The 23,496-nt window shown below is 53.4% G+C and overlaps 1 protein-coding gene across 2 annotated transcripts in view; it reads right to left on the bottom strand.

Moving 5' to 3' along the window:
• Positions 1–23,496, bottom strand: part of GALNT14 (polypeptide N-acetylgalactosaminyltransferase 14) — a 212,323-nt gene that overhangs the window by 19,970 nt on the left and 168,857 nt on the right. For both annotated transcript variants that reach the window (XR_004287987.1, XM_032353052.1), the window contains exons 4-9: positions 18,538–18,605; positions 17,329–17,394; positions 17,066–17,187; positions 9,446–9,533; positions 8,657–8,741; positions 5,894–5,997 (exon numbers count right to left, since the gene is read on the bottom strand). Coding sequence is in view for 1 of the 2 variants with exons in the window: in XM_032353052.1 (XP_032208943.1) it covers positions 5,894–5,997; positions 8,657–8,741; positions 9,446–9,533; positions 17,066–17,187; positions 17,329–17,394; positions 18,538–18,605 (533 nt within the window). In the remaining variant the exon portion in view is untranslated. The remainder of the gene's footprint in view (positions 1–5,893; positions 5,998–8,656; positions 8,742–9,445; positions 9,534–17,065; positions 17,188–17,328; positions 17,395–18,537; positions 18,606–23,496) is intronic.

The following is a 23,496-nucleotide window of genomic DNA, read 5'->3' as shown; positions in this document are numbered from 1 at the left end:
GTCCTCAACCAGACTTTCCCTGTGTACCTGAGCTGCAGGCAAGGCTCTGTGGACACCAAACCCATTGCCATCACCTTCTTGACACCTGGCTCTCTGCGTGCCCAGGTGCTGTCCCAAATGGGCTACAGCCCATTCCCAGGAAGTTCGGGGACACGGTAGGGACAATGTGTGTGTGCTAGGATAAAGAAAGAACTCTTTCAGGATTGCTTCCAAATGATGGCAAGAACACGGAGGGAGGGAGACAGGAAGAGCTTGGCCTTGGGGTCCGCAGCCCCTGACTCTGCAGCAGCCCCCAGGCCGTGTCCATGGGGAAAACTGCTTCACCTCACCGAGGGTCCATGCTGCAGGACGGCCATCCACGTCAAATGAAACACAATTTTGAGACTATGGGGAACACTTAAGTAGGATGGAAAGATGAGCCACAGCTACGATCAGACGTCCCTGAAGCCAGTCTCTGAAACACAGACCCTGTTAGCACTGGCCTCCTGTGCCTGCTTCCAGCTTTCTTCTTCTGCCACCAACGCCACTTGAAATTTGTGGACATAACATTCCAGATTTTGACTTTCTATCAAGCCCCCAATACGTAGCAATATGGTGCTTGGCTGGGGCACTGTGGAGCTCACATGTCCCAGACTGGTATTCGTGGGGGTGGGGGTGAGACACGGAGCATGGGAGAGCTTAGCTGACCGCCACCCCCCGCCACTCCACCTTGCCGTGAGCGCACTGCGGGGCTGGCTGCAGGGGTCAGCCCGTGGGACTGTCAGTGCGTGTGTGACTTCAGTCTCAGGACGTCTTCCTAAACAGTGTGCTCCAAAAGTCTGCTGTGCTCCAATCCCTTCCTCCCCAGGATCTCAAAATACGGTCTGCTCCAATTCCAAAAAAGGAAAACCATCTCATCTTTCAAAACTAGAGACGGAGATCTGGTTTACTAGATATAACCTACAAATTTGGTGCCAGCCCTCTTCCCAAAATACGCATACGTTTTGGCCATGGTCTCTTCCTTTCCATGTATTCAAATAAGACATATGTCCCTCCTCATTTACAAAGCGAATCCCTCCAAACGATGCTTCGGTTCCCTCCCCCACCCCCTCCTACCCCAGCAACCTGTTTCTCTCTCTGTGCTCCCCTTGCCTGCCATCTCGCTTCCCTCCGCATCTCTGAGTCCCGCCTTCTGCCACTGAAGACACAGGACCCGCCTTGGAAAGTAGTTATCTGACCCTGGTCCCTCCCCTTCCTTCCAGTCTGCTGGCAGTCTTCCACTCCAAGGCTCCACCCTCCAAGGCTCTGTCTTTGCAGGGCCCCCCTGACCCTGTTTCCTCGGCTGACCTCATGGTTCACTTGAAGCTGAGGGGCTCCCCTTCACACCCCCCCAGCCCCAGCTCTGTCCTAGCTCCAGCACCGGCTTCCACGGGCCGTGTGACGCTCAACTGAGGGGTGCTGGACACCAGCAGATAATGTGCACCTTCTGCCCCTGGCCGCCCATCCACAGCCCACTGCTGCCTGCCTCCTTTCCCCAACCTGTCAAACCCGCCCTCCCCCTCCTCATTGTCTTGCGTCTGGTGCTTTAGCTGAAAACTGCCCTGTATCTCAACTCTGCAAACGTTGAGTCATGGGGGGGAAATGATCTCTTCATCCACCCTGGTGAGACGGGGCTACACTCTGTTTGGTCTCCCTCCCTCAGGTGGTAGCTTGTTAGTCATCTTAATGATCATGTTCATGGTTGTGGATGTCCTTATGTTATGATCAGCAGCGGTCCGACCTGACCCCTGCCATCCAGTGCCTGGGGGCTAAAGCACCGCTCCCCGTTCCAGAACTCAGCCTTCCGGCGACCAGTGCCGCTCCGGGTACAAAGACACTGCCTTCGAGGCTTTCAGAGGCCAACAAGAGAGGCTCCTCTACAATTAGCGACCACCAGCACCTCCATCCAGTCCTGACAGATGTCCGTCTTCGCGCCCCCTCAGTGCAGCTGATGCCTCGCCAAGGTGCCTGCACCGAGAGGCAGAACAGCTTCTAGGCTCCAGGGTCCTGCGTATTAGAAAGGTGGTGACTGGAGACCCAGGGCCTGACTCGGGCAGTCTGGAGTGTGCAGATGAGCGTGATGGTTCACAGGGATATTTAACACCCAGAAGTGGAGTTGCCTGCCCTCGTCAACACCACTGACGTCAGGATGACTGTCCTCCCGGGGATGTGCTGACTCTGGGGAAAGTCTCATAATCCAAAGGCGCCAGGCGGCGGGGGCTCATGCGGCGAGGTGTGGGGCGTCGTCCAGACCCTCCGCTTTCCACGTCTAGGGCTCTTGCCGAGTCATCACTTTCTTAAGTGAGGGGGACGGGGGGCGAAAAGATGATGGAGGGATTCTGTAGGGGGTTCTTGCTGAGTCAGCGCCGCCACAACCTCCCCTGTGATGAGCGTCAGGCAGGCCCTAATCCACTTTGAATTGCAGACAGGGAGACGGGTAATTATTCTACCCTCATGGGGGGCACCGCTATCTTATTTTCTTTAGACGTCAGACTCCTATTTGAGGGCAAATCTCCCCACCCTCCACCCTCACTTCTTTCCTCCTGTGACCTCATCAACCCACTGGCTGTCTGACCAGGGCCCCGGGGCCCCCTGTCCCTGCCCTCCACCAGCCTAGCGTCTATGCGCCAAGCCCACGACTACTGGATGGGGAAGAGGATGCTTTCTCCCCAGAAGCCAAACTACAGCTATCCGTACACCATAGCTCGGCCAGACCCACCAAGGTTCTAGTTCCATTTCCTAGTCTGGTTTCTGAGCGAAGGTGGAGGGAGCTTGAGACACAGGCTTCACTGAATGCAATGACTCCAGCTTGCACGGAGCCACACGTCCCATGTATGAACACACACTGTACCCATAGCAGCAGGGACCCACTGTAACCCTGGTCAGCTCAGGACGGGGCGTGGTGCGGGCCGCGGTGGGCATTGAGGTCATCCCTACTGTTACTCTGTAACAGTACTACTGTTACACCTACTGTATCCCTAAGCTACTGCTATCCCTAAGTCCACACATAGAAATGCACCAATAGAGACCCTTCCTTTTAATAAACTTTTAAGTTCTCAGCACTCCTGGGCCTGGAAGCTCTGTTATTATTTTGCAATGAACACATGGGACTTGAGCAGAGATCATCTGATTGGTCCATAACACTGTACTTCACGCCATCTGGGGCAATCACGTTGCATCCAGCCCTCCTGCTGAACAAGGACTAGCCATAGGCCCACCGAGGTCACCCAGGGCCGTAGACCGCAAATGCCGAGGGGGTGTCCTTAACTTCCCCATACTCCCTATGGAACAGGACAAGCTGCAGCCGCAGTGGTTGACTGGTCTGGAAAGTGGGAGGGAACGGCATTTCAGACCGCACTCTCTGGCCCAGTGGGAGGCTGGCTTTGAGGGGAACAGAACAGTCCTGGGGATGCAAAGAGGAGTGCATGTGAGTGACACCGGGGCTCTCAGGATGTGGTGAGCTAGGAGGTGCAGAAGGCCCCCTGCCATCCCCTGGAGAAGAACTCTTTCCCTCAGTATCAACTCTCCTCTGAAGGTGAACCAGTGCTCCCCAGTCCCAGCAAACCCCCGATCGTCACTCCATCCTGATGGGCTCTTCCAAATCCCCATGTTTATGCCCTCAGGTGCCTACCTATGCTCTCTGGCAGAGCTGGACTGCCCCACAGGATCTACGTACTATCAGGAAAGCACTGCATCTTCTGACATATAAAATGCTTTAAAAAAAAAAAAAAAAAAAGGTCCAAAAATGGCTTTCAAAGCACTGGGAGCGGGCTATAACATAATGGAATGTTGTGATGGGAGAAAAACAGTGTCTCCTGGGATAACCATCTGCAATACTTTTTTGTGGTTTAAAAAATTCTGTGATGGACTGTAAAATGCTTCTTCCACAGCTTCTCAGAAGCCCCTCCCTCGTTCCCCATTCCGATCAGCACTTGGGAGCGTCAGATGACTGGGAGGCAACAGCCGAAGTTGCCCCTGGACAGGCGCAGGTGCGCGTCCACACCGCCATCAAAAGAAGGGACGGGCAGGCTGGACCAGAACAGGCCATCATGAAAAATAACGTGCCGCCTGAATCCCAAAGTGACTGCCACGTGGAGGAAAGCTCACACTCCCTCTGCAAGGTTGAGGGAGGCTGTGTCAGCCCTGCCAGACACAGGCTAGAGGGAGATGGGCTAGAAGCATTTTCTAACAATTCAACACACAAATTCGCAATGACTCAGTGTGCCGAACTGTGAAGCGGTGAACGCTATTGTCATAAATGGCACTGGAGCAGAAACGAGAGGACTGCTGTCTATCAAACGGGCTGCAGGAAGGAGTCACTTGATGATGGGAGGAAAGGCCAGAGCACATCGCTACGGATCCGAGAGGGAAGGACAAGACCCTATCGGGCCCCAGGTTCTCCTGGGCCTGTGCAGGCAGTGCTGATCTTGAACCTGTAACCGATTTCCCTGTTATGTTCCAAGACTGGGTGCCAGGCAGGGGAATCAGTTTGGTTTCGGGGGCTTGGGTTTTGGTTTTTTTTGTTTTTTTTGTTTTTTTTTTCCCTGCTTGTTTGCTGAGCTTCTAATCCGGGCCCTGAATGGTACTTGTCTGATGGATTTCTCTACACTGCCCAGTTTGGGAGAACAGATGCTGTGGGTCAGGCTGGCAGCCATAAATTTCTGGAAAATAACTCTTAGTGACTGAGGAAGAAAGCCATAAAATACTCCAGAGGCAGGGACAGGAGAAAACAATGGCAGAGGACGCTGCATGGGATTACTGCTGAATGCCAGACGGGCCCCACGGATCATCCATTCTCGGGGCCGTGCCACCGTCTGGGGACCCATGCCGAACAGTGCCCGGTGACACGCCCGCCTCTTGCTGTCCTCCTCTGGTGCTTCATTCAACAAGTTTACAGAAACCTCCTTCATGGGGGCGCTGTTCGAAACCCCGGAGAAGTCTGGGAACAAAACAGAGCCGAATTCCTGCCAGAGGCAGGCTTGAGCTTGGAGCACTGAACTCGGGGATTTGGGGGTAGGCGCCTGGGGGTGAAGAGGATTGATGGCGACCCCTGTAACATTTGGTAAACATCTGTTGGCTGCCCCGTGCGCACAGCACCCAGCAGCGGGTTAATGAAGAGGGTCTGGGGTAGTCGCTATGGAAGCCTGGGAGCGTCTGGCCCTTATCTCAGTGAAAGAGAAAGGGGTGAGGGTGGAAGGGGGCGCAAACCACAGTAGTATAGAGCTCATTCTGCAGCCCCAGGAGAGAGAGAAGTCTGGGATCCCCCCCACAAAGGAGCTCATACCACTGAGCTACCCTACAGCCACCTCGTGTGTTAAGAATATGACATGGGGGGGGCACCTGGGTAGCTCAGTGGGTTAAGCCTCTGCTTTTGGCTCAGGTCATGATCTCAGGGTCCTGGGATCAAGCCCCGCATCGGGCTCTCTGCTCAGCAGGGAGCCTGCTTCCCTTCCTCTCTCTCTGCCTGCCTCTCTGCCTACCTGTGATCTTTCTCTCTGTCAAATAAATAAATAAAATCTTAAAAAAAAAAAAAAAAGAGTATGACATGGGGCTGCTTCTTGGGGTTATTGTGAAAATCCGTGGAGCTAGGTCTGTCAAACTCCCAGCCCCCTCCTGGCATGACCAATGTTCCTTTCCTTTCCCTGCTCCCAGCTGGCTTGTTGTCAACTTGCCCCGGATGGTCTTCCCGGGGAGGCTTTCCCCCTGGAGAAATGCCCCGTTACCTCCAGCTTCCCAGCAACCCCTCCTCTCGTGCCCCACCTGGCCTTGCCCCCAAGGAGTGATCTACTGCCCCCCTCAGGCCCTCATCCCAGGTGCGTGTGGGCCCAGGACACAGAGATGCCGCTGGCCCCTGGATGCAGAAACAGTGACTCACCAAAATTCTCTCCACCCCAGATGTCCATGTCCGTGTCGTACTTCCCCAGGTAATCGAACCAGGATTTGTCCATCACGAAGAGCCCTCCAGCTATGATGGGAGTCCTGTGCATTCGGAAGGGAAAGAGAAGGTTATGGGAGAGCAGAGAGGGACGGCCATCCCAGTCATCTGCCCCACCAGGCAGAATCCCACACGCTTCCCTCTCCACCGCGTTTCCACTTTACGAGGGTCAGTGCGTTACCTAAAACAAGAACAGACTCCAGGGTTTTTCCTTTTGATTTAAAAAATCCTGACCTCATAGACAGGCTCATTTTCTCATCAGCATGCCTTCTGTAGGGGGCCAGAACTTGCTCAGAAGCCCGCTGTGCTGAGGGCCCGGGGATCCTCTGCTGGAATCTCCCATAGGCTCTGCCCAGCGTGGCTCTCTTTGGGGGCTCCACTGTTGGGAGCCCCGGCAGAGGAGGAGGACTGAGGCAGCACCCGTTAATGCATACCCATGTTTTGAGATTGGGCTCTCTCTCCCTTTTCTTCCCCCTTTAACTCTCGGTGAGGGGTTATGTCACCCTAAAATAATATATTTGGGTCCTAACCCCCAGTACCTCGGAATGTGCCCTTATTTGGGGAGAAAGTCTCTGTAGAAGTAATCAAGTTAAAATGAGGTTATCCGGGTGGCCCCCAACCCCACATGCCTAGTGTCCTTACACAAAGGAAATGTGGAGCCAGAGAGACAGACGTGCACAGAGAGCACATAATGGGAAGAGACACAGAGAAGATGGCCATCTGAAAGTCAAGGAGTGGGCGGCTGGGTGGCTCAGTGGGTTAAACATCCAACTCTTGGTTTTGGCTCAGGTCATGATCTCAGGGTCCAGGGATCTAGTCCTGCATCAGGCTCGCCGCTCATCAGGGAATCCACTTCTCCTCCCTTTCACCCTCTGCCCTTCCCCCACGCTCCTGGAGTCTCTCTAAAATAAATAATTCTTTAAAAAGAAAAAAAAAAAAAAAAGAAAACAAGCCAAGGAAAGAGGCCGGCATAGCGCTCAGAAGGAAATAACCCCACTGACACCTTGACTCTGTGGTTCTAGCCTCTGGACCTGCAGGACAGTATGTTTCTGCTGATAAGCCGCTTCATGGGTGACATGTTGCTATAGTCCCAACAAACTAGTACACCCTTCGTCTTCTTCCTTGGGGTTCTGCCCCCACTTCCCCTGCCCCTGGCCACTGAGAGAGAAGCCAGAGAAGCCACTCAGAAAGCAAAGTACTGCCAAGGAAGGCAGGCGAGCCCGGCAGAGTCCAACCAGATAACCCAGTGAGCACCAGGACTTGTATCTAGAAGGATCAACAGCAGGGAAAGGCAGGTGAGCCCACAGGGACCTGGCTCCTCATCCGCAGGGCCAGAGGGCAAAGGGAGTTTTCTCCCATGTCAGGTAGTTGACGGATAGCAGGTCAAGAAACCGGGTCTCCCAGGGCCACGCCCCCTGGGCGTTCCCTGGACTGAGCCTGGGAAACACTCGCTCTCTGATGAGAGAGATATTCCCACAAGAACAGAAGCTGCCCTGAGACACCCCCACACTGGGCCAGAGAAGGTAAGCTGCACCAGCACAGCTGCCCTTGTCCTTGCCTTGGCCGGCTGCCCCATCAGGGGCCGCCCATAGGGGGTAACTGAGAAGCTGCCCCACATGATAGAGGTTCAGAAGTAGAAGCCACTAGCCAGCATGCTGTCTGGCTCCAATCTCCCTCTTGGCGCTGCTCCAGCTCATGAAGGCTGGGAAGGGGGAAGGGGCCAGCAGGTGGGTGAGACATTGGTCCCCGGCGAAGTGTTCCTAGCCATACACATTTGTCAGAAGCGTCAGCATTCGGCTCTTCCTAGCTCCTTGCTTCCCATCTGACTTAAGCTGATTCAGTGCAAATGATCCAATGTTTACCATACAGCCGTTCTGGAGATACAGAGATGCCCACGAAGAATCTGGGGCACCCTAAGCCACTGGCTGGAGAAAGTATACCCTAGGGGCCTTTTGCATACTTCTCCAAGCACTTTGGACGCCCAGCACCCCACCCAAGGCCCACAAGGGTCAGTGTGGAGATCCGTGGTTCTGGGGCAGGTGTGCCCATCTTTGGTAGGAACATACAGACCATACGCCCTCAAAGCTGAGAACCCAGGCTCCCCCACGGGGTGGACATCATACTCCAGTCTACCCCGGTCCTCTGAGAGGCCCCAACCCCATGTGCTGGGAGCCTCCTATGTGAAGGGAGAATGCAGACCAGGAGAAAGCATCCGCGGCTCTGCTGAAGAACCCAGAGTCAATGCGACATCCCGTCCTCGCATGGGGCCGAGCAGACATGGGTGTTACTAAGCAGCAGGAGTTGGCAGTAAGTGAACGGACCTTCTTCGTCTGAATCCTGACATCCAAGACCTAGCAGTCCTGCTCTGGCCTGAACAGACCATCTTTCCCTCTGTCAGAGGCTCAAGCAGGACCATCTGGGACCCTCTAGCATTTAATGGGAAGCCTAAGTACGCGGTAGCACGTGTGTGGGAGGACCACACTGAGCAGCTCCTTAGTACGGGTCTTACCAGGCCTCTGTCCCCTTAGGAGAAGTCTCCTTGAAGACAGAAACTCCTAAAGTAAGGGTAAAGGAGGGCTGGCCTGCCAAAGGTTCTTTTGGTCTCTTCTCAATCTTTTGAGCATCTAATGTGAAATGCCTGCTGTACGATGTGGCAGAGAAAAGGACCCAGTGGTGACGCTACCCACCCCTGACCTGACTTACCTTATGGGCTCAGCAGGGTCCAGACGCCGAGCCTTCTGCTCTGGGGAGAGTTGCTCCCATTGGAAGTGAAGGCTCCAGTCAAACCCTAGAACAACACCCACTCAGCTGATGTGCACAACACATCCCTTTTCTAGAAGCTTGTGAACACATCCAGGGAAGGTAGGCCTGGAGACAGCAGGTCTCACCCAGGCTCATCAGCAAGCAGGCAGTTGGGTGTCCCTCTCACAGTTTCTTTCTACTTCTTATTGCCTCTCTGAGACTCCCCTGCTGGGCACGGTGAGGGGATACAGGGCAGATGATAGAGTCAGGTTCAACAGAACCTAAGGGGGACAGGATGGACAGTCATGGGTGTGGCCCTTGGTCAGGAGTCTTGGGAAGGTGCAAGCAGGTTTTACTGGGGCTGAGTCATCTGAAATCAGTCTTGGGGACCAGCACTAGGTCCTGAGCACAACCATGGTGGGTCTCAGAGAGTGCGTGGTGCCCAAGACTGCGGTGCCGGAACAGGTCAGGCCCCACCTAAGCCAGGATGTCCTCGCCTTCCCTCCTCATCCCGGGATGAGCCCATGTTGGAGCCAGAGCTCTGGGGTCTGGATGTGTCCCGCACGGGACCCTGGCCATTGCATTCATTGTCTCAGTGGTAAAGCTACCGCTGGGCTGCTGACATTACAGGACACAGGGCTGGACGTTCCAGACAAACAACTAGAGACCTTTCCCCATTCTTCCCCTAGAAAGACATGACCAGGGGGAGCAGTGGTTCCTTGCTGGGGAGAAGACGTTGGTCCCACTCACCCCCTCTGAGCTCCGTGGCGGACTCGATGTAGTTGAAGTTGTCCAAGCTGATGATGTCAATCACAGGGCACACCACCCGCGTGTAGTCCTGGAAGACAGCAGACTCCGGGCTCAGGCCAGGGCGTCAAGGAGCCAGGCCAGGTTTCAGCAGGCATGGGAGGGCCCTGCCCTGATAATGCCAGGCTGGTTTTATGGCCTTGACCAAGCACTTCTATCTTTGGATCTCAATTTTCTCATCTATAAAATAGAGCACTGGAGACTGTGACTGCCCTGGTTCTAATGCCTAAAATGCTAAAAACCTTTCTCTGACTTCTGGTGGATTCCTCAGCCCCCAAAGCCATTGGAGAATGGCAGGGACCCAGCAAGGGCCAAAGAGTGAGGACACTGAGGAAGGGAAAGGCAGGAAGAAGGGGGCTTTAGAAGTCCTCCACCACTGGTGGGCTCCAAGGAGGCAGAAGCCACAGGCAGCCGGGAAGGTGACCTCAGTCTGTAGTCGCATGAAGCAAAGCCACACCCACACAGGAAGAACACCTTGGAATTTCCAAATATTTTCATTTGATGCGTATGTTTCTAGGCAAGGAGAGGAAGAGCATCCCTGGAGACTCCGTCCTTCAGATGTCATCTGTGGTCCTCACAGATCGGTGCCTCCAGCCCTGACTTACATGCCCTTGCTCCCAGACTCAGAGCGACTAGGCCACTGGCCCCTTCCATGGGGATTTCACATGGGCTTTCAGTGACAGCTTCCTTACCTTCTCTCCAAACATGCTCCTTTCCCTTGGGTTGCCTATTTCTGCTAACAGAACAATCGCGCAGCCCTCTGCTTCCCAGCGCAAAGAAGCTTTGCCTCTGCCCATCACCCCGATCAGTCTTGCCAATTCGAACTCCAGAAGTACTCTTCTGCACGTGGCGTGCTTCTCCTTTTCCCTCACACCTGGTGGACCATGGTGGACTCCTGACCTCAGCTCACCCTCTTCCCTTTGGTGGCCAGGGAAGTTGTCATTTGGATGGGAAAATCTCACTCTGTGGCTCAGTTGCTAAAACCCTGAATTGCCCAGAAGATAGGGCTCACGCTCCTTAGCCTGCCATGCGGGACCATCCACAAAGAGCCTGTATCTCCCTCCCCAGCCTCCTTACTTGCTGCATCCCACAGACTATCCTGTCCACAGGCATCAAAGCCACCCAGGAAATGTTTTCAAAATATGCAAGACATATTCGCTAGTGCCTGGGGGCTGTCAGGGCATTGCATGGGTTTCTGGGTGAACGGCTGGTACCTGGCTCACAGGAGGAGGGGCAGGGAGCAGTGGGAAGGCCACTCCTCAGCCAACCAAGAACCAGGCAGCCCAGGAGTACCAGCAGGTGTGGGCAAGTCAGGCAGGGCCTCTTTTGCAGTCTTCCGCACCCCCCACCTCCCCCTGACCTCCTGCCCCCACTCCCCACCCCTGGCACGGGTGCAAGCCTTTGCTTCTCCTTACAGCCATTTCATTTCCTGGTTCAATTTCTCTCCCAAATGAGGCTGTCCTCTTATTTTAAGCTCAGACTCACCAGGTGCCTGCTTTTATGTTCTCAGACTTGGTCTGGCCCTCGGCTTCCACGTGTGACTCATCCTGACAGTGACAAGGTACCTCGGAAGCCGAGTGGCCCGTGTGGAAAGAAATGCTCATTTTCGATGCATTGCTTCTACCTTGGGGACACGCACAGACGCTTCTTCTGCAGCCAGCATGATACCTGCCCAGCTGCCTCCGCTCTCCGGGCTCTCCTCGGGCAGTGTCACTCTGCGTCTGTGTGTGTGCGTGTGTGCGTGTGCATGCACAAGCACGTTTAGCCATCCACACCCATTCCCACCCATGGACATGACCCCAAAGACACTCCCAGGACTTGAATTCTGACACGTTCTCTCAAGTTCAGAGACCAAACTTCTGTGAGTCAGACATAGTTCTCATTTTGCCTTCGCTTGTTGAGTTTTGGGGTCTCTGTAGCTTTACGAAGTCTTTACATGGAGGCTTGTATGGTCAAGGATTCACCTTGCCCACAGGTATGTTTGGCCCTTGCCTGGCTTCTGGGAAGTAACTTCTGAGCCCTCAGAACATCCTGCCTCTGTTTACCTGCATGCTTGGGATATACCAGACAGTCTACATTAACAGTGTGACTTAGGCTAAGGGCTTTGGTCTGCGTGTGACCAGCTCACCCTGACCTCTGGAGGCGCATGGAGACCATGGGGGCGGTCAGCCATATTTCTATGACTGTTCTCCAAAACAAACACAAAGCCCAGACTCCAAGGCTTGGGTGGGCTTCCCTGTTTCTCAGTGACCTGTACGTGTTCTACACCATTGCTGGGAGAAGGAAGTGCTGTCTGTCCAACCCTACCGGGAGCGGTCCACCGGAGGCTCATGTCTGGAACTTTCTCTGCGTGCCTTTCGCCGCTGCGAAGTCTCACCTGCATCCGTTTTGCTATCCTAAACAGCAATCATGACTAGAACAGCTTTGCTAAGTTCCAAGTCCATCTAGTGAATTACTAAACCTGAGGGTGGTCTCAGGGGGTCCCCTAACTGCAATCCTGGTTTTTTAAATTCTCCTCAATATTTGGAAACCAAAATATGAAATAAAATGCCGGTTGCTTACCTCTGGCCACAACCTTTCCGGGAAGCCGCCCAGGGACTCAGCCTCTGGGGTGCACTGGGTACACCAGTGGGGGGGTTTTGGTACCCTCTCCCTATAGGTTCTGAGGGCTTCTGCCCTTCTCTTATCCTTGCCACAGCTCATGTGTGGTGTCTCCTTGAGTCATGGAGACCAGATAGGTGATGAGGGACCTTTAGGGCTAAGAGCTGTGTGGAGACACGACCTTCAAAAGATGCTGTACGAGGCTGTATGCATGGGCCTTGAAGCCAAGATACAAACCTCTCTGAGGGACCTAGGGGGTCATTCCTGCTCGGTCCGCCTGTGTAGCCCTCAGCACCAGCCCTCAGCCTGCTGGGCACAGGGGATCCTCTGGCACTGGCTGAAGAGGCTGAAGAGGACACAGGTCAAAGGCTGGCAGCAGAGTGGGCAGGTCCGTTCCTGCTGGGAAAGATGGCCTCTCCTCCCACAGTTCTGGGATAGAGGGACTCTCCATAAGGATACCCAGACCCACCACAGGTCCCTGCTTGTGTGCTCCAGGAAGCTGGTCTGTAAGGCTAGGCCCACAGGTAGGTGTAATCAGGCAGCTGGGCGAACCCCTGACAGACCCAGGACTGCACCCCTTCTTCCCCTCTCCCCAACACAAATCAGAGCCCAGGCCCCAACCCTGCCCCATGGACAGGAGCCCAGCAATGACAGAGACCGAAGGCACCACCCAATGGCCATCAGTGCTCCCTGCGGTACACCTCTCCTTTCTCCGCCCGTTCATATAACTAAAACCATATTGGGAACAGGCCCTGAAAACATTCCAAGAGATTGCCACTTGGCGGGCTCAGCTGGTGAAGTGTCCAACTCTCAATTTCAGCGCCGGTCATAACCTCGGGGTCGTGAGATCAAGCCCCAGGTCAGGCTCTGCACTGGGTGTGGAGCCTGCTTAAGATTCTCTCTCTCCCTCTCCTTCTGCCTCTGCCTCTTGCCACCCCTCTAAAAAATAGTAAAAAATAGTAACAATGATAATTAAAAACAAAACCTGCTAGAGAGATCATTCACTCATTTGATCAACCGGCTTTACAGAGCACTTCTTATAGTTTAGGAATTGTCACAGGTACAAAGATGAATAAGTCTTCACAGTCTAGGGAAATGGAGAACAGGGGACAAGGGATTACAATGCAGCCCCTGAGGCAGCCAGGGGGGATGGGTGCAGGAGAAGGAAGGGTCCTCCAGCAGGTGACAGGAGACCTGAGTTCTTGTCCTGACTCCGCCATCTAGAATCCATGTCACCTTAAACACACCAGCACACACTATAAAGCAAAGACAAATTATTATTTGAAAAACTATCTTGACTTCCTCACAGGGCTTTTGGATGGAATAAGGGAGGGAGGCGTGTGAAAGTCTTTGAAGCATATGTAAGCCATTATTTATATAAATTTACCAAATGTTACAGGGACTGAAATTTCTCAAAATCATTTTTTCCAACTAAAGAAATATGTAGATAAGGAGTGGGGGGAAAGAGGCCTCTGTTAAAAAGAAAATTAAAACCAACCTGGTTCTTGTTTCAAGTATCATCGAGTAACTGAAGGGAAGAAACAGGACATCGAGAGGGTTCCATGCGGACAAGACCAGCTGAGGACAGCTTCTGACAGCCCAAACCCAGATCTTTCTTATCTCTTTCTATTTTTGAAAATTCCTAACTCCAATTACAGCTTAAAATTTCCACTTCCACTTACAAGACAAATCACGTTTTACTCTGAGACAAGACACAAAGACACGTGTTAACACGGGCTGACACACGCCCACATCCCTGTCCTGAAGGGGAAGTCTCAGTTGAATGTTCCATCAAAAGGAGTCTGCATCTGGTAAAAACCTCTGCAGCCCACAGAGGCTGCTGTGACCCCTGCAAGGGGCAGAGTCCGACCACAGCCCCAAGTCTGTCCAACCAGTCCTCTGCTACCAAAGCTTTAGGTCAGACAGTGGTGGGGACCGGGGAGGGTGAGCCCTATTGTGGAGCCAAATGCCTCCCACAGGAGCCCTGGAATGCAAGGAGCACTCACAGGGAGAAAGGAGAAGATGCAAGCTTCATTAAGGCTGTCTGAGGAAAGCAAGTCCCCCGAACATATCCTGCAGAGCCACATCAGCTTTGGGGGGGGGGGCAGGCAGGCGTCCTAAAGGTCAAACCCTGAACTGCCACATGACCCCACCATACCGCTCATTGGTATGGACCCCAAAGAACTGGGAGCAGGTACTTAAACTTAAATACTAATGTTCACAGCAGTGCTATTCACAAGAGTAAAAAGGTGGAAACAACCCAAAATGTCTATTAGCAGAGGAATGCATAAACAAACTGTGGTATTCAGGCAGTAATTTCTGCGACATCGGACAACTTCTTTCTAGATACATCTCCTGAGGCCAGGGAAACAAAAGCCAAAATAAACTGCTGGAACTACATCAAAATAAAAAAGCTTCTGCACAGGGAAGGAAACAATCAACCAAACTAAAATACAAGCCACTGAATGAAAGAATACATTTGCAAACGACCTATCTGATAGTTAGTCTCCAAAAATATAAAGAATTTACAAAACTCGACACCAAAAACAAAACAAAAAAAACCCATCAATTAAAAAATGGGCAGAGGACCCAAGCAGACATTTCTCCAAAGAAGACATACAAATGGCCAACAGACACGTGAAAAGATGCTCATCATCACTGATCATCAGGCAAATGCAAATCAACACCACAATGAGATACAATTCCACAGCTGTGAGAATGGCTACAATCAACAAGGCAAGGAGCAACTGTTGGAGAGGATGTGGAGAAGGAGGAAGACTCGTGCACTGTTGCACTGTTGGTGGGAATGCAAGCTGGTGCAGCCCCTCTGGGAAACAGTATGGAGGCTCCTCGAAAAGCGATAAGTGGAGCTGCCCTACAGTCATCATACCACCATGTATTTACGCCCCCAAATACGGAAACACTAATTCAAAGGGATACATGCACCCCTATGTTTATTGCAGCACTATCTACAATAGCCAAACTGTGGAAGCAGCCCAAGGGGTCACCAACTGCTGAATGGATAAAGAAGATGTGGGAGAGAGGGAGAGAGGGAGAGAGATCGATCCAGTAGAATAGTACTCAGCCACAAAAAAGATGAAACCTTGCCATTTGCGATATCACGGATGGATCCAGAAGGTATTACCCTAAGTGAAATAAGTCAGTCAGAGAAAGACAAAAGCCGTGTGATTTCACTCACATGTAGAATTTAAAAAATAAAACAAATGAGCAAAGGTAGGAAAAAGGAGAGAGAGAGAAACCAAGAGACAGACCTTTAGCTGCCGGGAACAAACTGATGGCCACCAGAGGGGAGGTGGGTGGGTGGGGAGGGGTGGCACAGGTGAAGGGGATTTGGAGCACACCTGTTGGGATGAGCAGTGAGCAACAGATAAATTGTGGAGTCACCATATGGTACACCTGAAACTAATAGAACACTATGCTAACAATACTCGAATTAAAACAATTAACAATGTGGTATATACCGTGATGTTGTGATACAAGACGAAATCTCCATGTGGTCTTTGTTTGTGGTTCATCAAATAAGAGCTTCTGAAACCTTTGGGATTTCCTGAGTGGAGGGGTGATGGGGCATCTGTGTGATCCACGGCAATCCTCTCTCACCAGACCTGAGTTTATGCTAATGAGGCGACTGTTCTGGGGTGGGGGGGCATGGACCAACCACGTGACAGATGGCTGGCACTTTCCGCCCCACCCTCAGCGCCCCTCCCCTCTGGGACACAGAGAGGGGAAGATCTGGGCCCTTCAACTACATGGTCTGTTCCTAATCTATTTCTCAATGCAGACCTCTTCACCTGGATTGTGGCAGAAAGTGGGGAAGAGGGTATTTTCCTATAGGGCACTAAGTGTCCCTCTCAATCTCAGGGCAGGGGATCCCGTGTGATCACGTCAGGGCCCCCCGTGTGAGAGCTCTGCTCACACACTGAGGTTCTCTCACCAGAATGAACAGAGTCGGGAAGGATTTCCCACTTCTCTGAGTGGTTCACACACAGGGATTCTTTGGTCAACGCTGTCCTTTTGCGGGGTTGGGGGGAGGGCAGGGGAAGCACAGTAGCTGCCGAGACAGCCAGGAGGAAATCACCACGCCTCAGGGGAGATGGTGTGCGGGCTCTGGTGTGCGTGGTGCCCGTCAGGAAAAATCAGCCCAAGTTACACCATTACCCCCCACAACGTGTCCTCATTTGTGAAATGGGCATCTCAAAAATACCCAGCCTCATACTTCACAGAGCAGCTGCGGGAGTCAGAAACTCAGGGAGGACAGCCACAGCCCAAATGCTAGGCTCCTACAACGCAGCGCCTTCTGTCGATCAGGTCAGGGGTGGACGGTCTTTGTGGAATATCGAACGAATGGGGAACATTAAGGTTTTTTTCACTTTCAAAAGGAGCGACTGAGAATGGAGAGAGGAAGCATGCAGAATTCTGGAGCAATTTAAGGGCAGGCAGAGGCCAGGAGCTCAGGTTTCTCAGCAGCCCGTCCACTTGCCTCAGCCTCCAGGCAAGGGTGATGCATGGGTAGAAGGAAGACAGAAGACTCAGGAACTGGGGACAAGAATCAGTTAACTCCGCTGCCTCCTTGTCACAAAAGGCACTCATCAGGGCTCCCTTTCTGGAATAGTCTATTGTCTGGGAGAAACAGTTCCTGGGTAGTTCTCTCACCCAAGAAGCTGCAAGCGTCACGTATCAGCAGCTACCATTAGCCCTACTCGCAGGCCTGCCGCGGGTGACAGCATGAAACGGAAACACGTCCCCAACTTTGCCCCACCACTGCCCGCTGTGTGACCGTGGATCTCAGTGTCTCCATCTATATAACATGGGGCCAGCGATGAGTCTTGTGCCCCTCCCAGAGGGCCTGGGGGGTGGGAGGCGGCATATGTGAAGTACGGGCTTGAGAGAGCCTAGGGAAGGTGGGGACACAGCCCCTGACCCTCAGTCTGCCCCACTCACCTCTTTGACTCTGTGCAGCAGCGGCTGGAGCCAGTCCCTGTTCACCTCGCAGTGGCTGTCCAGGAAAGTCAAAGTGGTGCCCTTGGCCACATTAGCACCCCGGATCCGGGACCGGACCAGACCTGTGGTAGGAACAAACAGAAACGTGGTTGCCCCGTCCTTCTGTCTTCCAGAAAGTTCACGGAGGAGCCACAGGACAGCCCCTGCATGCTGAACACACAGCCGGATGCATCCCCCCGACATGCCCCTCTGCACAGACCCACCTTGCCGCTCGTTATTGCGTATGCACTTCACCTTGGGCAACTTGATGAGCTGTAAGCAATCCTCAGCTGTGAAGACAGAAGGTTATGTGTGGTGTGAGCACCCCGGGACTTGCTGGAGCAGTGTGAACCCGAAGATTAGGCAAGGCAGCCCAGCCTGCTGTCCCTGCTCCCAACCACAGAGCCCCGTCCCGACGCCAGCATGGTTGTGGGTTTTGGATGAGGCTGACCCAACACTTCTATCCATATGCAATGTGGCCCACTCTGTGCAAAGTGACCGCAAGGCGGCCTCTTTGGAACAGGTCAGTCACACAGCAGCACCTGTGTGCTTACTAGGAAGCACTTCCTGACGGGGACACCTGGTATGGTATGGTCACCTGGAGACCCTTTTCCTTTTCCATACACCATTAAAAATATGAGACCAGAGTCCTGCTCACTCTAGTGGGGTCTAGCAAAAACTGCTGGGAGACCACACAATGGATGAGATGAATGTTGGCGTTTCCTTTTTTGATTATGGACTTCCGATACTGGAGACCTTATCTGTTGAGTGCTCTGTCCACTGTGCCCCATCACACAGAGCTGGCCTAACTTTCCCCATTCAGGGGAATGTATCAGGATGGGCAGGAGGAGACCCTATCTTAGATATCACCCCAGAACTGTCTCTGCCTTGCCTCCTTACCCCATCCCTTGCTGGATTTATCAACCCTGGGATGCCACCATCTTGGTTTCACTTCACTGGTCTACCAGCCTTAGCCTCTCTCCCGTGGAGCCCACCCAGTCCTTCATGGGAATGAAAGGAGAGGGTATTTCTGGCTGTGATCAGGCTAGCAGATGACCACAGATCCAAGTCAGGAACCTCTAGTGATAGAAATTGCTCTGGGCTCTGGGTCCCAGGGTCAATCTTCCAAAGGTTTCCATGTCCAGGAATGTAGGTTAGGTGACAATGACACACATAAGCACACACACACCCCAACCCAATCAAGGATCAACTAAATCTACTGCATAAGTCCTCAAAGACACAGAACCGGGAATCCAAGACATTGTTTTTAAAATGTAAGATATGTCTCCCTCCTGAGCCCCTGATGGACACTCAAAGTCTTGCACACCTGCTATAAACCCAGGCTTTCCTCCCTCCCCGGAGAATCAGTGGTCTGGCCTCTGCCTGTTATGCAAACTTGCATTAACAGAGCAAGGGGGCCAAGATATACTTACGGTCATTGCTGAAGTCATCCACTAATATGATCTCCTGGATCAGATTCATTGGTGTGCGGTTTAACACGCTGCAAGGCGGAAGGAGGGAGAGAATTATGACGTCTAGCAGCAAACGCCTATATTAACCAAGCTTTACCCAGACACCATTGTATTTGAGGAATGAAAATGCAGGGCAGCCCAAAAGGCTCGTGCAGTCACACGGCTCACCTGTGAGCCCCTGGGACACGACCCTGCCTCCTCCTAGGGAGCACGGCCGTGGGTGCCCCATGCTGAAATGGGAGCCCAGGAGTCATCCTCAGTGACTGCCCTCCCCTGCCACTGCCCCAAACCTCATACCGGGTCAGTGACCGAGACTTGCCTGTCTACGAAAGAAGGTCACTCAAACCACTTCCACCTTGTCCACCTTTGCCACGGTCAACTTCTGCTCCATTTTTTGCAGCAGCCTTGACCTGAGCGGGCGGTCCTTGCAGGGGCTCTGGAGTGAGCCTTTGAAGGTTCGATCGGATGGCGCATTGTGAGACTTCCCTCACTAACGCCGACAGACCAGCTGACGGAGCCTACACAGTGGCTCCCCAGCACCCCTGCCCACACCCTCAGCCTGCTCACTCTTCACCGTGTGGCCAGGGCCCCCACTGGCAGCCTCCTCAGGCCCAGAACCCTCGTCTGGTGGTATCCTGCTTGTTCCCAATGGGGACCCCTCTCTCCCTCGATGCCGTGGTCTGCAATGCTCCTCCTGTGCCACGAGGACCCGTTCACTGCACTCCTCCCTCACAGCCACCTGCTATTTAGCGAGCACTGACTCTTTCCTCTTCCCAAGGCCTTCATCATGCCCGACTCTGAGGGCTGGTTTGCTGGCCCCATGGGATGGTCATGTCCCTGGGGGCAGGGTCCCTATCAGGACTCTCTGTGCTGCCAGAGGCCAGCCCAGAGCCGTGGCCCGTCATTCCCTCCAGGGATGCGTAGTGCCCACCTCCTATGCGCTCAGCTCTGGGTCCACGAGGAACAAAGGGGATGTCCTCTCTGCCTGCCAGCAGCCCACTGTCTGGGAGCTCCTTCTTACAAGCTGTGTGATCTGGGGCTAGTTACTGTTCTGTGTAGCAAGAAGCCCCATCTATAAAACGGAGATAAGAACATTCGCACCTACCTCACCGGGCTGTTGGGAGAATTGGAGAGAAACTGTTTCTAGAGGATTCAGCACCATGTATGGCTCGAAGCGGCAATTACTGCTATTTTGGGGTGGCAGGAATGAATGATCTTGGGATTGACTTCATGTGCTGGCCTGGGCTCTAGATCTGGACTCCCAGGGCGAGGCTGGGTTTCCATGTTCCTTTGGGGTCTCCCAAAGGGGGCTGTAACCCACTTCCAAAGATCCCCAGACTGTACGGTTCCTCAGACAACTTCCGGGGCCACACCACTTACTGTGGGGTGCCCATGGTCCTGCACGGGTCAGAGAGGGGTTCACATGGTGCTGCAGGTGGAGGCACTGTGAGTTCCCTCAGGAGGGCAGATCTGAGCCCTGTTTCTGGTGAGCCTCCCTGTCTAAGCAGGGTGCAGAGACTCTCCAGGAGGAGAACTTTGCCTGGAGCTACTTTTATTTATGAAACCTTAATTCTCACCATGGCAACTAGTATAAGGTGGGAGAGGAACCCTGACTCCAAGCCCTGAGCTCTGCTGTTGGGAGGTGGGGACAGGGAGGGGCAGGCGGTGGTTGGGGGAGACCCTCACCACTTGGGATCAATTGAGAGTCCCAAAGAAAACACACACCGACCCAATAACCAGTCGTAATCAGAAAGGGAGGGGGGATGGGGAGGGAGGCAGCAAGAGAGGGAAAACCTGCTTGAAGAATAGCCTCTAATGAGGTTTGATTAAGGCTGCAGCTTCTGCGTGCGATTCCCCCCAAATCCCTGCCGGCTCTTTGAAATTCAAGAGTTCTCTTCTGTGAACATCAAAAGGTAAATCGTGTGCAGCTCTGTGCTGGTTGAACTGAGAGATGATTAGCGAATAAAAAATGTCCAGGGTTTAAAAAAGAAAACAACCCAGAAATCGTCAGCACTAAGTGCTAATTAGACCATTTCCTGGTAACACCTGGCTTGTTTTTGCTCCTCTAATCAGAGCAATTGGAGTGAGAGCGGGGGGCTCCAGGAACCTGGGTCTGGACCTGGAGGGCCTGCGAAGGGCAGGTGTTCCGGGCTCCTGGGGTGGCTGGAGGAGGAAGGTCAAGTGTAGCCCAGGGGAGCTGACCTGGCCCTAGATGGTCCTCCCCAGGGCTCTCCTTCTGCACATCCACTGCCACTCCCACCACCCTGCCCCTGGTTGCTCTGAGCTCCCCCTCCCAAAGTTGTTGTCCCCAGTTTGTCCCCCAGGACGCTTCGCTAGCCCCTCTGCCACGGCATGGAGCCAAACCTCCCTTTCCTCCAGCTTCGGATAAGCCTCTCTCTCCCAGGACTGTTCCATGCCCTTTTGCGACAGCCTCAGCCAGGGACTGAGTGCTTGCCTCACTGGCGTACCCGGGGCCCACTCTGCCTGGGAACTGTTCTAGAACGGAGCCTCCCTTGCCACAGCTCACTTCTCTGCCAGAGGGGGGCTGTGCAGCCAGCACCCACCTTCACCTTCCGCTTGGCTGCTGCCGTGGCCGTGCAGCAGGACCACACGGAGCCTCCCCGGGGTGGTGGGGGGGTGGGGGTGGGAGGCACGGCCGTGTGAGCGGCGTGGGAGGCCGGGCAGTCCGCCATCCCAAACAAGATGCCAGGCTGCTCCTAGCCTTCGTTTTCATCTGTAATTACATTTTCCTTGTAAAGGCAGGCGATATTAATACTTGACCTACTTCACAGGCTTTTGTGCATCTGAAATGAGGAAATGTATTTGAAATTGCTTTGTGAACTCCGAGGTGCTCTACGCGGGCTGGGTTTATCAACTGCTCCATAAATACCAGCGGAATGAAGACCTGGGGCCCGGCTGGCAGTTCAGTTTGGGCGTTCTGCAGCCTGGATGACTTGGGGTCAAGTACTCTACCCACGCCGGCTCGAGAGCGTCAATGCCGAGGTGCTTCGGTACTTAGCTACTGAACCTGCAGCACCCAACTTCCTCAGCTGCACGGAAGGTGCTGAGCACTGAGCTTGGCCCCGCAGCTGCTTTCAGAATCTGGGTATGGATAATAAGGAAGATTCTAGTTCTCATAGGGTGATCCCAGGGCCAGCAGCATCTACGTCACCTGGGGGCTCATTAGAAAGGCAAGTGCTTGGGCCCCACTCTGGACTTAATGAGTTAGAATACGGAGGATGGGCTTTCTGATGTGAGTTCCGGCCGGAGAGCCACACAAGGCGGCTGCCTACCCAGGCTGCAGGGCCATCACGACACTTGCTGTGACTTGCACGGGCTCCCTCTGTGCCACGTGCTGCGTCAAGGACTTTACCCACCTGAACTCGCTCTTCCCCATCACCATGTGAGACAGTTAACCGTAGCTCTCGTCTTATGAAAAGGAAACTGGGAAGAGAGGTCAAGGATCTTGTCCAGGGTCACATGGTGGGTAGCACAGCAGGCAAATCTGGCTCCAGGGTCCCATTTCTTATCCACCTTAATCTAAGACATTGCTCCTTGAAATCCAGGGTAGTTTCACAAAACAGCAATGGTTAAGGAGATCTGGGATATAAAGAGATCAACTGCACAAGCTCTTGAGCCCTCCCCGAGGGTGGATGGGGTGAAGGATGCCCGGAAAGGAAGGGGACAGCCCTGGGTCTCACATAGACACAGGGGCCCCCTGCAGTACCAAACAAGATAAACCGTTCCTCAGGGCTTATCTTCTGTCTGCTTAAGGAAAGAAACACCCTCGTTGGGTTGTGACTCTTTCCCTCCCCGTCAGCATCCCCATCAGGCTTCTGCTGGCTCTGAGTGCCACCATGTGTGCCCTTCCAGCCCCCAGTCCCACAGCTAACTCAGGAGCTCAACGGGCAAGACGGCTCGGGCAGGGATGAACAGAGGGACGAAGGCTTGGCCAAGTGCTGGGGGAAGGGAGGGGAAGAGAGGGTACATTCAGTCCTACCCTTGAGCATCTTTTTGTGAGAGCCTGGCAGCAAAGCCATCAGAATTCTGGAACGTGAATGATGGAGGATACCTTAGAAAAGATCCTTGCACTGGGGACAACAGGAGAGGAAGTGATCCTCATTCAGTCCCATCTCAGAGCTACTGATTTATTTGTGCCTCAGGATAGGGAGTGTAAGAACGGTAGAGAATCCCAAGGAAATAATACCTGCCATGGAAATTTCTAGAAGTCATCTTCCTTGCTTCCCCTGCTAAAATTCCCCTTTACCCTGCTTAGGATAGAAAATCCTGTCTGTTCACACACAGGTTCCCCCTCATTCTGAGGTTTTTGTGTATCACGCTTGGATCAGAGCCCGGGCGCCTGGTTTATATCAGAGGTTCCTCAGAGGTGGGAAATAGATCCATGGGCTCTCCTGGCAAAGCACCCAGTTTGGTGTATGGCCTGGGACTTCCTGGGGGGGGGCTTCTGAGAAGTATGGTGTTGAAGGGCCTCAAGCCCCCTTTCAGAACACAGTGCCCAGGCCTTGGGGTAGCCCCCATCAGGCTGGCAGACAGAGTCGCTGGGGCTGTGCCCTTAGCTGTGCCCCCACCCCCCACTCCCTAGGGAGTCCAAAACCCCAGTCTTGGCTCCCGTGCCTCCTAGCCCAGTGGCCAGGGGTCTCCATTCACCTCATGCACCCCTGACTTCGCAGGTTCCAGATGGGACTGCAGTCGAAGTGACAAGAAATGTGTTCTGGAGACCATAAAGTTCAGCGTACATTTAAAATATTAATAACATTATTATAATCCATCATTATTACAATTATGAGGAGATGGAGGAGTAGCGGGAGAAGGGAAAGTACGCCATAGAGCTGGAAAGGATGAGTCTATGAGCAGCAGCTGAAGTGACCCTGTATGGGAATTATGGGGGGTTTGGGAGCC

The sequence above is a fragment of the Mustela erminea genome, chromosome 7, assembly GCF_009829155.1.
Source record: "Mustela erminea isolate mMusErm1 chromosome 7, mMusErm1.Pri, whole genome shotgun sequence".
NCBI lineage: Eukaryota > Metazoa > Chordata > Mammalia > Carnivora > Mustelidae > Mustela > Mustela erminea.
Note: the sequence above shows the minus strand (reverse complement) of the source record. Positions and strands in the feature narration are given on the sequence as shown.